Below are 15,426 nucleotides of genomic sequence, written 5' to 3' on the forward strand. Positions count from 1 at the left end.
GAGAAACACAAATGTGCGATATCAATCACAGCAGGTATACATTATTCAATGAGAGACTTGGCATGGAGTTCAAATATTTGTTTAGGCAGGGACAGATAGATCCGAGGACAGAGCGTGGGAGAGGACCCTGACAGCAGAAGAGTCACTACCCCACAGTTGAGCAATAAATGTAGTGTATTATCCAATCACTGTCACTGTCTATGAATCCCTCCCTGTCCACTGAAAGAGAACCAAATCCCCAGCAAGTAGCTGGATGCATAGTATACAGTTAAATCTGGATGTAGCTTTATTTTCAAATACATTTTCCCTGTCTAATCTGATGGGCCTAATAGTGCTAATATACCTCAGAGTACTTGGTACTATTTGAAGCAGTCATGATGACCTGGGTACTATTTATATCTGTCAAGTGCCCCATCTAGCAGCAGAATTTACAGTGCACTCAAGGCATGATGGGCCTTGCACTAAAATGAATGTACACAGACACAGAAGAGGCCTGATAAGTGGTTGTAAAAAGCAGTTTCACTTTGGGTTGATGTTTGTTGGGAATAAATATGGAAGTGCTTCATACAGTTATGATATTGCATAAGGACTTTTTAGATGAATGGCCTCTAGAAGTGCCAGCACTGGAGAAGGACTGAAGAGGAAATGTGCCCATCAGTGCATCGAATGCCTCCCTTAAGTGATTAAACCATTAGAGATAAGGTACAGGTTATCATATCTACATACTGGGCTGCCAGCCACTTTATTCTAATATTAAAAAACACTCACTGTGTGGCTCTAGTGAACAAGAAAACATCAAACACTCACCTGATGAGCCAAAAGCATTTGTGCTGTCACTGAGATCAAGAGATATACAGACAAGAGTAGTGAGAGGCTTAAAAACTTCATAAAAAGAAACAGTATCCTGCTGATAGCATAAGATATGAGTAGCCTGAACAATATTTATCTGCCGATCTCATGGGACATGTATGAAAGACATGAGAGGTCTGCAGGGGGATCAGTGCAGCTGACACTGTTGCCAGGAGAGAGAAGGGAGGGAATAAGCCAAAGACACAGGACCAGGAGGGTATGATATTAATCCCTCCACTGCTGCTGCTAAATTGAAAACTTGGCAGCAACCAGTATATCAGTATAGCGCTACTCCCTTTATTCAATCCTCTGAAAGAGTGTGAAAAGAAGAAATGCTGCAATATTTTAGTGGAACCTTTTCATGAAGGTGTGATCACTGTGAAAACAGAGGTTTGGTTTCTCTCTCTTCAGCAGTTAAGTAAAAAAAAAAAAAAAAGGAGAGTACTGACTGCCTATTTGGATGTGGATAAAGACAAATTCAGAGGCCAAATTTGTAACAATTTGTTTCAGGAAACAGTATGCTGTTCCAAAGCCCTCTGTGGACATTTTAACATGGTGCTCCAAGAGCTCACAGCTGTAGAGCATTTGAGCAGAGTGACGGCTTCCAAAAGCTCCCTAATCATCACAGACCATCTGGAAAACAACTGGGCCGTGCACTGTCGACTGGACTGAGGTAGACAGACAAGAAAAACAGAGCGAGGAAGACAAAGATAGGGAGCAAGGTACATGCTTTGTCAGAGCATGATATGGCAGCTGTACCATATCAAGAGCTTAAAAGATAATCATCACCAAGATCACAAACAGATATCATGGAACCAAACTAAGGGGATTTCAGCAAAATAAAAGTTGCTTTCAACCTGCAAATGCACTGATCAGCTGTTGTTTTGTTTCTACGGCATCTCACCACAAGCATTTCAATCACACTGACTGGGTTTCTCTATCACAGGTCACACTCTCTGTAATGGTTGCAATGGGAATTTAAACTTCAAGCAATATTAAGTTCTTCAACTAAACAGGCCCCTCAGAAGCAGTTAGTCAGGCTGGATGGGTATTTGACATCAGAAGAGAGCAGAGAACTGCCAGGATACTGAAGTTGCACACATGGCTTGAGATGAAATGCTGCAAAATCGTTCTCACTCGGGCCTCTCTAACTTTATATCCCTCGCTGCTTTCCAACTATATGGATGAAAAAATAAAGGTAAGTGGACTGCATAGAGGAGAATGCAGAGGGAGACTTAAGCAGTTCCCTGGAAAGTATTAATTGTGAGAAGTCTCTCTAAAAATCTCTCTGGTCTCTCTAAAAACTGACCCATATAATATGTGGAATAATAGTTAGACCAACAGCATGACCCCCATGAAGGCAGCTGCCCTAAGATTCAACTTGGCACAGCATCAGCAAAGGGCAGCTCATTGCAGATTACTGCAAGGATTACTCAAATTCAACAGCTCTCTCAGCATTAAATCAAGACACCACACAACTAAGAGGCTTTAGGACCAAAGACTTACTGTAGACTGCACATTCCCTAACTAGACCCAAGAGGTAGCCTTACATTCAATCAACATACTCAGTACCAACAGGGATTCCATACATATTCTTTAATACTGGACATTAATCACTGCATTGAGTTTTGATTAAAGACAAAGAACATTTGGCCATTTGGCACCAGGACTTACAGGACGTACAGCTAAGCAAGATGTAAAACAATGACAGAGTTTGCTAAAAATGACAAAAAAAGTCTGTCAGATTACACCTTCTTAGTCATGGTAATTGGGACCACTGCAGACACAGTGTCTCTTGATCCTGTTGAAAGCAGCCATGCCTTCAATTTCCAGTCCTGGGAAAAGAATCCTTCCCATAAGATAAAAAGGGAAACAATAAACTATTGGAGAGAACAATTTGTAAACAGCAAATGCATTGCAAAAGTCTGAGATGAGCAGCCAAGAATAGGATGAACAAAAGCAGAAGCTAATTCAGTCTGATGTGGATTTTCACTGAGAAACTGTCTTAATCAGCACCTGGGGCAGTCACCAACATCAGAAGATCTTTTTACACATATGTTCACACACAGAGTACCCAAACACCAAAACACATCCACGCACTTTTCCTCCAGTGCTAGCCAGATGGCAGGGACCCCACAGGGACTGAAACGCATGAGAGCAGCTCAAAGCCTGCCTAGTTGACTGTGTGCCTGTCTCCCAGTCAGCACCCAGCCTCACAACAGAGAGTTATGGGGCCAGAGACAAGGATGATGTACAGCAGATCCAGATCTGCTGGTTTCCCACTTAAATCACACTGCACACACAAGTGAACTGCATGAGTAGCAAGCATTGACAGAGTTAGTGAGTCAGCAGCCACAGCCATCAGAGCCTCCCCCTGCCAAGGGGGTGAGTAAACACTCACTCAGAGATTTGCAGTTTGAATAAGGCATTGTCCCCGGTGTGCCATTTGTTAATGTTAGCCATGTGTATGGGAATGTCTTACTTCTTTATAGACATACTGCTAGACACTGCACATGGGCTTTATGATTATGGTTCAATACTGGAGACATTTTACCTGATCACTTTTTTTACTTGAAATCAGTGTGTAATAATGGATGAGGTAGAGGTGAGGATCAACATAATGTTTATAATTTATTCATCTTTTAAAGTGTGTTTATAGATAGTCTAGAAGTCTGCATGTTGTTTTTGTGTAAATGTGGATTATCTATGGGTGCTCAAGTTTTCTCCAACATGCAGGACACACTGGTTAGGCGAACTGAAAACTCATAGGTGTGAACCTGGTCCGGTGTGTCAGCCAATGTGTGCTGGAATATACTGTGGCTCCAGCAAAACAAATGAAAGAAACTGGCTCTGCTTGTTGCCTTAATAATAAATCTCTTCAAGTACTTCAAGTTGCTACCAGCCAGGACACACACACACTGTGGATAACAGAGTCTGAGACACTTATGTGTGAAAGCGGACTGTTTCAGTTGATTTAATAAAAGAAAATGCAAGAGGAAGAAAAACTGTGAGCATGGCCCCAGCTACCCTGCATAGGAAAAGGTTAATTAGGTTTGATAAGGTTAGTTTCAGTAATGAGAGTTAACAGGTTTCATGGAATGGAAGTTTAATTTAAAAACTTTTTTTTGCTTTATAAGATAAGAACAAATATGCAGTATAGTCAGTATCTACTTGTCCCCAATTTCTGAAGCATGTGATGTTTATGCTGGTTGAAATATTAGGATTTCATGTTTGACACATTTTTAAGTATCTTGCAAAGAATTGTAAATACTTTTGTTATTTACATGTGTTTGGCTGCACATGAAACATCACATGCACAACACACTGTGTCGATGGAGCCACTGGTGGACCAGGCAGAGTTTAACATAACATGCAGAATAATTTAGTATGGTGGTTTAACATTTAACTGTTGACTGGAAGTATCCCTAAGGGGTCTAAATGTACAATTTTACACTTACCACTACTCAGAAACAAGTATTTTCTATGTCCCAGGCATAAACAAAATTGAACAAATAAATAAATTGAATAATAAAAACTAAAGAAAATGGAGTTGTAATGGAGGATTACACTGAAGGTTAACGGTGTAGTGACAATGCTCTTGCCTGCAGCTGCAATCATGTCTTGGAAGCCGAGAGCAGTTAATCACAGTGTGACTGAAACACACAGTTGTGATTGGTGACAGCCTTCTTTTGACTAGGGAGCTCTTAATTTGATGCACCAGAGCAGACACTTTACCATAAAGGCAATCTCTTACCTGATTGAGTTTAATTAGCCTGAATGTGGAGGCCAAAATTGTGATCACTTATTGAACTACTGAACACACAACCCTATCTTCTTTCTTAATTCAATTTCAAGTCCAAACATTTGGTCCCCTCTCGCACGCTCTTGCTGCTGTGACTGGATTTTCAGGGTTATATAATCTGGTCTGATATAAGGCTTTGCTCAGAGATAGAAGCTTGGATTATTCCACGGAGAGAAGGGAGAGCCTTTAAATGTCTGCCATAACTGTCTGTCTGACTTTTATGGGGCATACACAAGGACTCACATCACTCTTGCCCTGAAAGATTAAGACCTCACCTCTCAGGGTTTTTTTCCAGGTAAAGATAAAGATAAAACCAGCATTGGCACTTCTTTTCTAATTTTGGATTTTAACTATTTTCTAATCTGACTGCGGGGGGATATGGCTAACAAGTGTATCCCACAAAATGTTTCTTTACAGCAGCTATAATCAATATTTTTATAACAACAATGGATAAAATAACAATATTCAATGTGGAAGCCATTGCTTATAGTGACAAACCCTCACAGAGAAGTATCACCTCAATGGAGCATTGTAGCATCTTTAAATTTTAGCTGAAGCAGACAGCCATTTTCAACAAAAAACCTCTAAAACAAGTCTTCCCTACCTGCGCAGCACCAAACCACAGACAGACACAGTTAGCTGGTGAAGATAGTGGAGCATATAGCAGCTAAAGTGCCAGATATTTCCCTCAAGAAGCTGGATGAGACAAAAAACAGAGCTAATATTGGACTTAAAAGAAGACTTTATATTCTTTTAGCTGTTATAAACATAAGATGTTTTTGTGTAAATTTCTGAAGTTATGAGGTCACTTTGTGCACACTGTACACATTGTGGCACAGAAGTTGGTGTTTTGGCAGTCAATACAAGTATTCATTATAGTCTAGTTAAACAATAAAAGGAAACAACATCATCATGAAATGTCATCATATCTGTACATTAGTTGTTGTATTAGTTTATTATTTTTCACCACAAAGCACCAGAGACATCAGAAAAGTATATTTGATTATTTAGCTTTAAGTGAAAATTATGACAATTGAATATTGATCCACAAGAGCAACCCGATACTCCTGCTTTTAAATATAAAGTGAGCCACTGCGACTGCCTTTAAAGTAGAAAATGAACCAATAGTTAAACACAAATCCACGAGAGAGATTTTTTCATAATTGGCCAAATTTCAGTTGACATGCTTTCCTGTGTTCTGAGTGATGAATTATGCAGCAGTAGAAATGAACCGCCTAATGAAAGTAGTGGCTGCAGAGCAGACTAGTACAATATTTATATTTTATGTTGCACTTTATACTGATGAGCACTTGGAAGCAGAAAATTACCCTCAAAGGACACTCACAAAATATTATCAAATGAAACATTAATAACTGGATGGCAATCAAGCTAGACTTTTTGTCCTATAGCACTGTGAGGGTCAGCTGTTTGAGTCTCCTATTGTACTTATTACCCACTCGTTAGCCTTCAAAACAAGATGTCAGCCATCTCATTGTGTAACCTACAGCAATTAGCCCTGATTCCAGCAGTTAGGCTTTTCCCTCCTTTCCCAGATAGAATTAATGAGATAAGAATAGAGAACAAAGAGAGGGGGAACTGGCAGGAGATCTGCACCTGTCTATTCATAAACATAATTGCTGGAAACACTTCCTGCATCCAACTCATAACTAGGGTCATCACTCTCTGACTATAATGTTAAGCTTTTTGCACTAGTTAAACTAACTTCACACAGTTTATCCTAATACAGACTTCTGACAGGACTTCACAAAAATCCTCATTAACAGACGGTGACAGACAAACACGTTGACAAACCGCTGGTTAAATTGCCCAAATCATGTCCCCCCCATCTTGTTCAGAATGAGGCTTAAGTTAAAAAGTAGGATTATGTGCTACAGAGATAAAATGGAAAACACAAATCTGCCAGATGGCAAAGTCTCATCAAAACACTGTTTATGTCACACAATGAAAAACCCTGAACAGCCATGTACTCTGGGTGGCTGTAGAATTTACTAGGGAAAGTGTTATGGAAATAAAACATCCAGTGGCTTGACTCTCCACACAGAAGGCTGCACAGAGCCTATGCAGCATTTTAGCAGCAGTATTTTACATGTGCTCTTAAAAAACTGCATACTATCATCAGCATCAGATAATCTTACACTGGATCCTTTTACAGATGTGCAGTTCAATAAGAGATAAATCCACCAGCTCCTGGCTCTCAATCCAGGGTACAGATCAACAAACTGGTTAATCTAAGGTCAAAAGTGTTCTGTTATTCTGATGTGTGGATTATTGTTTGAGCTTTTGGAGAACCAAAGCAGCAAAATAGCTGGATGCTGCTCAGCGTTCTCTGATTTTTCGCCTAGTTCAGCAGTTGAGACCAGGGCAGGAAACCGCTGGCATAAAAAGTTTAATGTATTAGGCCTAATGGGTAGGCTCTATTGACCTGCTCCTCACTTGTCAATCAGCAAATGGAAAGACAAAATGCAGAGCATGTGTGTGTATGTGATGTGTAAAAAGCAAAAAAGCACATTTGAAAATAGAAATAAGGGTAAAATTGAACAGAGGCAGCATTGAAACTTAAGTTTTTAACTATGGCATCTTAACAAAATGTGGACAGATTTTTTTACTGCTTGCAGTTCTGTTTAACTTGGAAACAAACAGTCACAACTTTAGTTATACATGTCTGCCTGTGGATTAAATTAACAAGATAAAAATTTGCAGATTTACACCTCCTCGTGATCTCACTCTTTTTAAGTGGGGAAGCAAGTACTGGCCGGTTGACACATACAGTAGTTCCACAAAATAAAAAGCTGCATTGGCATTGAGCCACCTGCAAACAAGCCAGAAACTCAGAAGAGACTGCTCAGTCAGAGGAGAGCAGTAAACCATGACTGATTCAATTAGCATCTGTGCTGACCATCACTCATTCAAAACTCACACTACCATAAAATAATCAAATCATGTGACGGCCCATGCCTCTTGTCCACAGTATGACACCAACAACCTGCACTCCATTCTCTCCAACACATACCATCAGAGGACAGTCTACGTCAGCACAATCTGCTCACTGATGCTCACACTGTGTAACCCGATGGTAACAGCAATGCCACACAGCCAGCATGTGAACGGGCCAGATCCTTTCACAGGCTCAAAAAAGACTTGAGTCACAGAAATGAATCAATGATCCAGTGACTATTTCATAAGTCTCAAAACAGGCGAAGGGTGTTTTTAGTTAGGTTTGTTTGTGAACATTAGAAATATAGAAATGTAACCCTAAACTTGCAATACTTAACAATACCGAACTGATGATAAAGTAATGATAACCTACTGTAAAGCATAAGACAAAGACTTATCCAGCTGTCATCAGCCTAATGGTTTTGGACAGTTTTCAGTGGCATTTATTGGCAGCCTCACATAAAGCCTCAAAATATTCCAAGCACTGTCCAAGACAGTTTTCACATAAACCTGTCAACAAATCTCTATGTCAACACAATGAGTCACACCAAAATTAGCACACATGGTTTTACAAAGCCCAATTACTCAAAGCTTAAGTATGTCTAAGAGATATCACTACAGACTGACAAATTGATCTTGTGCCTTGGATTGACCCTACTTGTTTATCAGCGGATACAGCCAGCTTTATGACACCCACAGTTGTGAGACCACATAAGTAGAATTCTAAATGCTCCTGCTAAGTAAAACAACAAAGTGAAACCTCCTGGACCAGTCGCAGTAAACAGGCTGGGAAAATGTGTCTTACTAAAACAGTCCACAGAAGGCTGCCTTTGGCAGCGTTGGTCATATTTAGGCTTATTATCTATGTGTCATCCACAAATTCTGTATCAACTTTCATTGAAATTAAACCTGTGTTGTCTACGTAATCAGCACTATGCCATAGTAGTATTTTCTGTAGGCACACGAAAGAAACTACATGTAAAAAAAATTAATTAATTTATATTTAAGATTTGGAGCTCACAGTTTAGCTCAAAGTTGGTTCTTTTTATGCAGTATTCAAGAATATACAACAGATATTATGGGTAAGTGGCATGTTCCACTAAGGAAGAGAGATGAAAAAAGAGAGGAAAAGACAGGTGAGGGAGGACTGAGAGACAACATAATGGGGGAGAGGGGGAGGTAATCTTGTACTGCATAAACTGCTATTACAGGTCCAAACAAGAAGATATGATGGTTCTGTTTTTCTAACTTGCTTAGTTGCAGCTTAGAACAGGCTCAGTTAAACAGGTTGAACATGTGCTTTTGGGTACTGTTTTGTTTATTGTGACTGTTAATTGTAATTACAGGTGACTAAAAGATTTGCATGCTGCTCACCAGCCTCTTAGCAGACAAACAAGTAAAACCACAGGTCGTCTTTGCTGAGCAGTGATGTGATGTGATTTTGTCCCGTTCCATTTGTTAGATAATCAATGAGCTTCTCCATTACTATGAAGATGACTGAGGCAGATTTTAAATGTAAATATCACACAATATTATTTACACAATATTATATTATAGGTTCAAGTGTAAGTGTCAGCTGAGTTAGTAAATAATAAATAGATTATATTAGATAGTATACTAATAATTAATGGTAAAGGGTAATGTTTGGGGAAAAAAAAAATGATGTCAACTGTATAGACATGTATGTCTCCTTAGTGCTGTACAGTGTACACTCTCAGTCTTCAGTTAAACTTAAATCTTCAGGTTTATCTTGTATCTTACATATAGCACAGTGATCTTGAATCTGTAGCAGACAGAGCAACCAGGTTTACACTAAAACAAAGTCATTAATTAAGCCACAGCTTCTAAGGACACAGCTGAATTTACATGACTTCTTCAATACTGTTTTAAACTTGTCTTAAACTTTACCAAACTAATGGTTTTTCACATACACTTTTCACTGCAGTCTCCTCTCTTTGTAGGAGACAACATGATTAGTTTCTAACTTGTTTTACACAGAGCATCGCCATGTCATTGGACTGTGCCAGAATCACAGAGATCAACTAATGACTGTCATCCGCAAGTCTGTCTTGCACCGAGAGGTTGTGATAAAATACCGGAATATAAAATTACTGCCTTTCAGTTGGACTGTCTGGCAACCTGCCACACGAAGCTCCTCAAATTCATGAGGAAGTCAAAAAAGGAGAGGGAATTCAGTGAGTATAATAAGACATAATATCCTAAATTCGTAGCCTGTGTACTGCAATGACTTAAATTGTACAGAGTCATTCTTGAGAAATTCATCTGTAAAATATCTATACTTGCCATGTGAGGGGAGTATTTCATTAATACATGCAACATAACAAAATATTTCAACTCATATCCTTGGATTTAAAATATTCTGAGGACAGATGATGAATCAGTGCTGAGTGAATGACAGCGCTTGTGATCTCTTTTGATTAGTCGCATGCATCAGGCTGCCAAGGAGGAGAGAGAGGAAAATGTGAAATATACTGCAGTTCAAAGACTATGTAACATAGCCAACTACTAATGTAATTCATGTAGATCCTGTCTTCAAACACAGAGGGGCACAAACTGAACAAACCAAAGTCTTTTAGTGGACATGGAGGATCACATTTTCCCCTGCCCACACAGCCGCAACAAATGAGCATACTGGGGATATGATGTTCAAACAAAATCAATGGAAGGAGACTTTAAATAAGAAGTGTTTTCAAATTCCTGTAATATCGTACGTTGGCATGTACCTCAGAAATAGATTCCAGCCTCTGCTTAATTACAAGTGTCATTTTAAACTGTGAGCAGACCATATAAAGCCAAACAGTGAGGATAACTGTCAGAAAAAGAGAACACAATATACTTTGGCTCAACTCCCCAAGTAGGCTCGGCTTTAAGCGGGGTAAGACTGAATAAATAAAAACAGCTCACAAGAAGACAGCAACCACACTTTGCCCACGTCTGTCTAGTACTTGCACAATGTTCCTGTGTAATCATTAACTTTTGCAACAGGCCTCCACAATACAGAAATAGGGAGTAAAGGTTCCAAATTTACAGCCATGCAACATTTTCTTCTACTACGCAGTATGTATTTGGGGGGAAGCTGGCATCTGATTGAGCTTTTCATCCATTTGAGGCGAATAAAATGTTAGAAATTCCTGCTTGTAATTAAGGCATCATGGTGACATGCAAGGTAAAAAGCTTTGAATTCATATTGCATAATTAGACATTGTATGCAGGCTCTGAGGTTACGATGGGTGTGTGTGTCTTGTGGAGGGAGGGTGTTTCACTCACTTGATAAAGCACCGTGCTCCCTCAAAAGTATATCCTTCTTCCCAACCAGTGGGTAGGTCTGTGAAAGGACAAGAGGCGGACAAATACATGTGAACACAAACTGGTGGAACAAACAGATGTAGTGTGTTTTAAATTCACACTCTGAGATGCAGAGCTTCAAATATCAGACAATTAAACAATTAATTAATCAAAAGAACATTAAGTGGCAGCTATTTTGAAAATCAATTTACAATCTCAGATGTTTTTATTGCTTTTTAACATAGCAGCATAAGATATAATAGTATTAGAGTAGTAAAAATATCTGTGGGTTAACTGTTGGTTGGACACATTAAGCAACTTGTAGATTCAACTAACCATTAACTTAGTCATTCATTAATCTGTCTGCTATTTTCCTGATCAACTGGTTGATTGTTTGATCTATAAAATGTCAGAAAATAGTCAAGATACTGATCACAATTTTTCTAAAGCTCAGTGTGAGGTCTTCAAAATCCAAAACCCAAAACTATTCAATTTATTATCATGTAAATGACAAATAAAGAAGAAGAAATACTTACAATTGAGAAGCTGTAACTAAGCAATATTTGTCATTTTTGCTTGAGGAATTATTGGAACAATTATCAAAATGGTTGCTGATGAATTTCTTGTCAGTCAGCTACTGCTTGGGAAATCGAGAAGAGCAGACTAGAAATAAATGATTAATCGAGAAAATAATCTGCAGATTAATCAATGATGAAAACTGTGATAGCTGCAGTCCTGCTGGGATGCAGAGGCTACTCAATGACAGTCGTGGGAATGCTCTGCAGAGACGTAAGGTTATGAGGAGCCTGCTACTGTATGTCGCGTGGTAACATCATAAGCAGAATATAATGAAAGAGGCTAATTTTACCATGTAGCACATAGTGTTTAAGACTGCTTGGGGGCTTTTTTTTGCAGTAGTGGGTTAGAGGAAGCTATAGATTTATAGCTAACCTTTACTAGCTCCTCAGTCTACAGCAGCTGTTGCTGTTTATACCTGAGGAGTTAAGGATCGGTTTTCGGGCTCTGGCTCTGTTAACTAAACATCAAGTGCACAAATCAGGCCAGTTGTCAGTGGTCAGCAAAAGTCGCCAACCAGGGGCCACTCTGCAACTTCACTGACCCACCAACCTGAAAGAAGAGGGCTCACGAGCCGGGCAGAGGTGGGCACGAGAGGGCTCACTTTTCACAGCACGAGCGCCAAAAGCCCACTCATGCATTGAGAAACACAGCATGGATGTCACAGCCTATCGCTCACACAGTGTGGGAAGTATCGGTTTCGGTACATATGGGCAACAACAACACATAGCGGCTGACACGAGAGACGTTAGAGACAACAGAGAAACTTGACAGCCGTGAAGTGACACCTTACCTGGAGTTTTTCTGTGCCCGGTTATTACCGCCTCGCCACTTACTGGATGCAGCCAGGTTGTACTCTTGGCTTCTTCGCTGTTGAGAGAAGGAAACGCATTCATTACTACACGCTGACTTTGTTCGAATCAGAAACGAGCAGAAATGACTTGTGCTGTTGTCTTCGAAGGGAGATATTTACTTAACGAAGAAGACGCGTCCATCCCGAGTAACCCCATAACTCCAGGAAGAAGGGAGACAAGAAATCCACTCGGGTTGTAGATCCGCCGCCATGTCTGGCAGTACTGTATGACAATCGCGCGGCTCCGCTCTCTCAGGCAGCGCGTACACGGAAACCTTGGCAACGGCGGATGACTGAGAGGAGGGCAGGAGCCCAGGGGGGTAGGGTTAGGCAGGTACAGTCAATTCATTTGTCTGGGAGATGATTTGATTGACGTACAGACATATCAAAACTGTTATTTTTATTTGAGAAAAAATGGTAAAACACTATCCAACTAACTTGTTTTTCTTGTTTGGATGGCTGCGTGGCTTTGTTGTCTGTTGTGGATGCTCGTTGTTTTAGTCTGGTTATGCTATTGTTTGCTTTAGCATGGTTGTGGATGTACAGCCTATTCTTCTGAGGAAAGACACCTCTCATTAGTGTGTACAACCATGGGGGCAGGGCCGGATTAACCTGCAAGGAGCCCTGGGGGCAAAATTGATCCACTGGGCCCCTTTAAGCCCTCTTCTTTAGATATTTTGATTTGTCATTGTAGCAAAAGCACAGGTGTTACTTAAAAAATTAACAATGGCTCCTTTCTATTCAAGTGTCCCAAACTTGATTTATGATCTGTCAGAAAGTGCTATCAGACCACACTGGAAATCAAAAGTGTAGGTTGCTCCAAGCAGGCACATTTGAAGGCAGAGTGAAAACAAAGAGAGGGGAGATGTGATATTGTTTAAATACACATCAAGCAGAGTATAAAGCCATCTTAAGCCAGTGTAAGAGCAAGATAGTGAGCACAACATCAGGACCCTGTAACCAAAGAAGCTACATTGAATTCAGCCATACTTTTATTTTATAGATGTGTGCTTTTCCTGCTATGATATATAACAATGGCTTCCATGAAACGTCTATGATGCATGCAAGGCTGGACTACCCACTGGACAAAGCAGACAAATGATCTAGAGCCTCAGTACACAGGCTCCTCAAAAGCCCAGGTTTCCCTGTATGTCAGCTGATTATGGTAGTTTGATTAATTGCAAATTTTGACATTAAATGAGGTCAAATTTTGCCTGCAATGTTCAACCTTAACTGCAAATTTTGACCTTAATCACTCCAGACAAATGAGTCAGGGTTTGAACTACTTTCTCTAGCTCTCTTTTGTCATTCTTGACACAACTGTTTCTGTCACTTTTCATACGAACAGCCAAGTGCAACATGTCTTGTAGGAGAGATTGTCTAAAAAAGTCCTCCAACCTTTGTCCCCATTTTTAAATGATACTGCACCTATTAGAACTGTCTTTAAATCCTGCCTTTCAGCCTGGTTATTCAGAACAATTGTAAATACCCTTAATGCCTACTTTTGTGGTCGGGCAACATGCCTTATGAACTAGTTCTGATCCTGCACAACCCATCCCTTAATCCAGCCATGGCATGATCATGTAACAGTGATGTCCCCAATTCAAGTTTGGCCAAAACCTAGTTGCGTGACATCCCTCCCCTCTTTCTCCCCTCATTTCCCTTCTCCTTTGTCAACTAGATTTTGAGTCAGGGGCCCTCTTCAAGACAGTGCCTCTTGGTTAGGTAACAGCAGCCACTACCTGTAGGCCTGTATCATGTCCGATATTGTTATGCTTTTGCAAAACATATCCCAAAACAAATTATCAATTAAATTACCAGATGACACGCTGTAGGCCTGGAGCTTTTGTGGTCCCCTAGAGCTCTGGGACCCAGTTATGCTCTTTGTTGATTTAGTAATCCAGCCTTGCATGGAGGCACATACAGGCAGACAACCACACAGTGTACTAGCGCACCCACGCTTTTAACTCTACCTTTAGGTCTTTTCTTGGTCTCCGCCTTTTGTCATTGTGCTGCGAGACTGCAGCATCAGCCTTTCACACCATACAAAGACTAGTCATCCAACACCCCTGTGCCTGGCCTGTTTGTTGGCATTGTGTTGCATTGTGTCCTGGACACATGGTAGGCCACTGTTTTTGAGGGGGGCAGTGGTGGTGGTGGGAAGTGGATGTATCTGCCAACTGCCAGGTCATTCACTTTGGAGAATCAGTCTAAAGGAAGGGGAAGCAGGCAGTGATGCCTCACCTGGTCAGATGTCAAACACTGAGTCCTTTGTATTCTACTTACCTGGGACAGAATAACACAACTTTCTGGTAAAGTGGGTACAAAAGAGCTGCTTGTTTCTCCCCAGGTAGTTAAGACAATGGTCTGTGACAAGAAACAACATAACAATATTAAGCAATGCTGAGCTTCATGTGCTTTTTTGATTGACCTCATATTGATTTGAGATGGGGTACAGAGGCTCTGTTTCATAATGCAGGGCTAAATACAATCCACCCCTTACCCCTCTAATTGAATCTGTAGATAGTTTTTTAATAATCCATTACTACTTAATCCCTTTCAGAATATCCTTGAAAAAGAACGATTAGGGTCTGTGCTTCTCATTTTTCTAACAGAAAACACAGGCCTCTTTCTTACAATTCGAGGCATTCAGAAAAGAAAAAAAGAAAGAGGGAAAGAAACATACAAGCACTATTTCCCTTTGACTCTTAAAATTATAGGCTAACCCGATATCTGACACACAAGCCTTGGATTAATAGGCATATTAGTCAAAAGTATTCCACAGTCTACTATAAAACATTTTTCTAGAGAAAGCAGAGAAACACATTTGAATCCAGTTTCCCTGGAATTGACATTTTCACAGGACCCTGAGTTACAGGATTTATTGAGAACTTCACAGCTGCCCTAGTCAATATGCATGGAGATTGCATAGACTTTTATTTCCAAGGTCTGACAGTATTGACATAACAGAGAGTCCAGCACAGTGGGTCAGTTCACAGGAATTCTTCTTTTAGCTGGACCAGACATTTGTCAACTGCAGCCCACAGACGCCAGGGTGAATGATATATGCTTCACTGTACTATAG

General features: G+C 40.2%; 1 protein-coding gene across 1 annotated transcript in view; it reads right to left on the bottom strand.

The window, feature by feature from the left end:
- LOC108876670 (pleckstrin homology domain-containing family A member 5-like) overlaps positions 1 to 13,073 on the bottom strand; it is a 75,891-nt gene extending 62,818 nt beyond the window's left edge. The window contains 3 exon segments of the mRNA XM_051073270.1: positions 10,895 to 10,952; positions 12,282 to 12,358; positions 12,462 to 13,073. Coding sequence (XP_050929227.1) covers positions 10,895 to 10,952; positions 12,282 to 12,358; positions 12,462 to 12,553 — 227 coding nt within the window. The 5' untranslated portion in view covers positions 12,554 to 13,073.
- Between the last annotated feature and the right edge of the window lie 2,353 nt (positions 13,074 to 15,426).

The sequence above is a fragment of the Lates calcarifer genome, linkage group LG10 (genome assembly GCF_001640805.2).
Source record: "Lates calcarifer isolate ASB-BC8 linkage group LG10, TLL_Latcal_v3, whole genome shotgun sequence".
In the NCBI taxonomy this organism is placed as follows: Eukaryota; Metazoa; Chordata; class Actinopteri; family Centropomidae; genus Lates; species Lates calcarifer.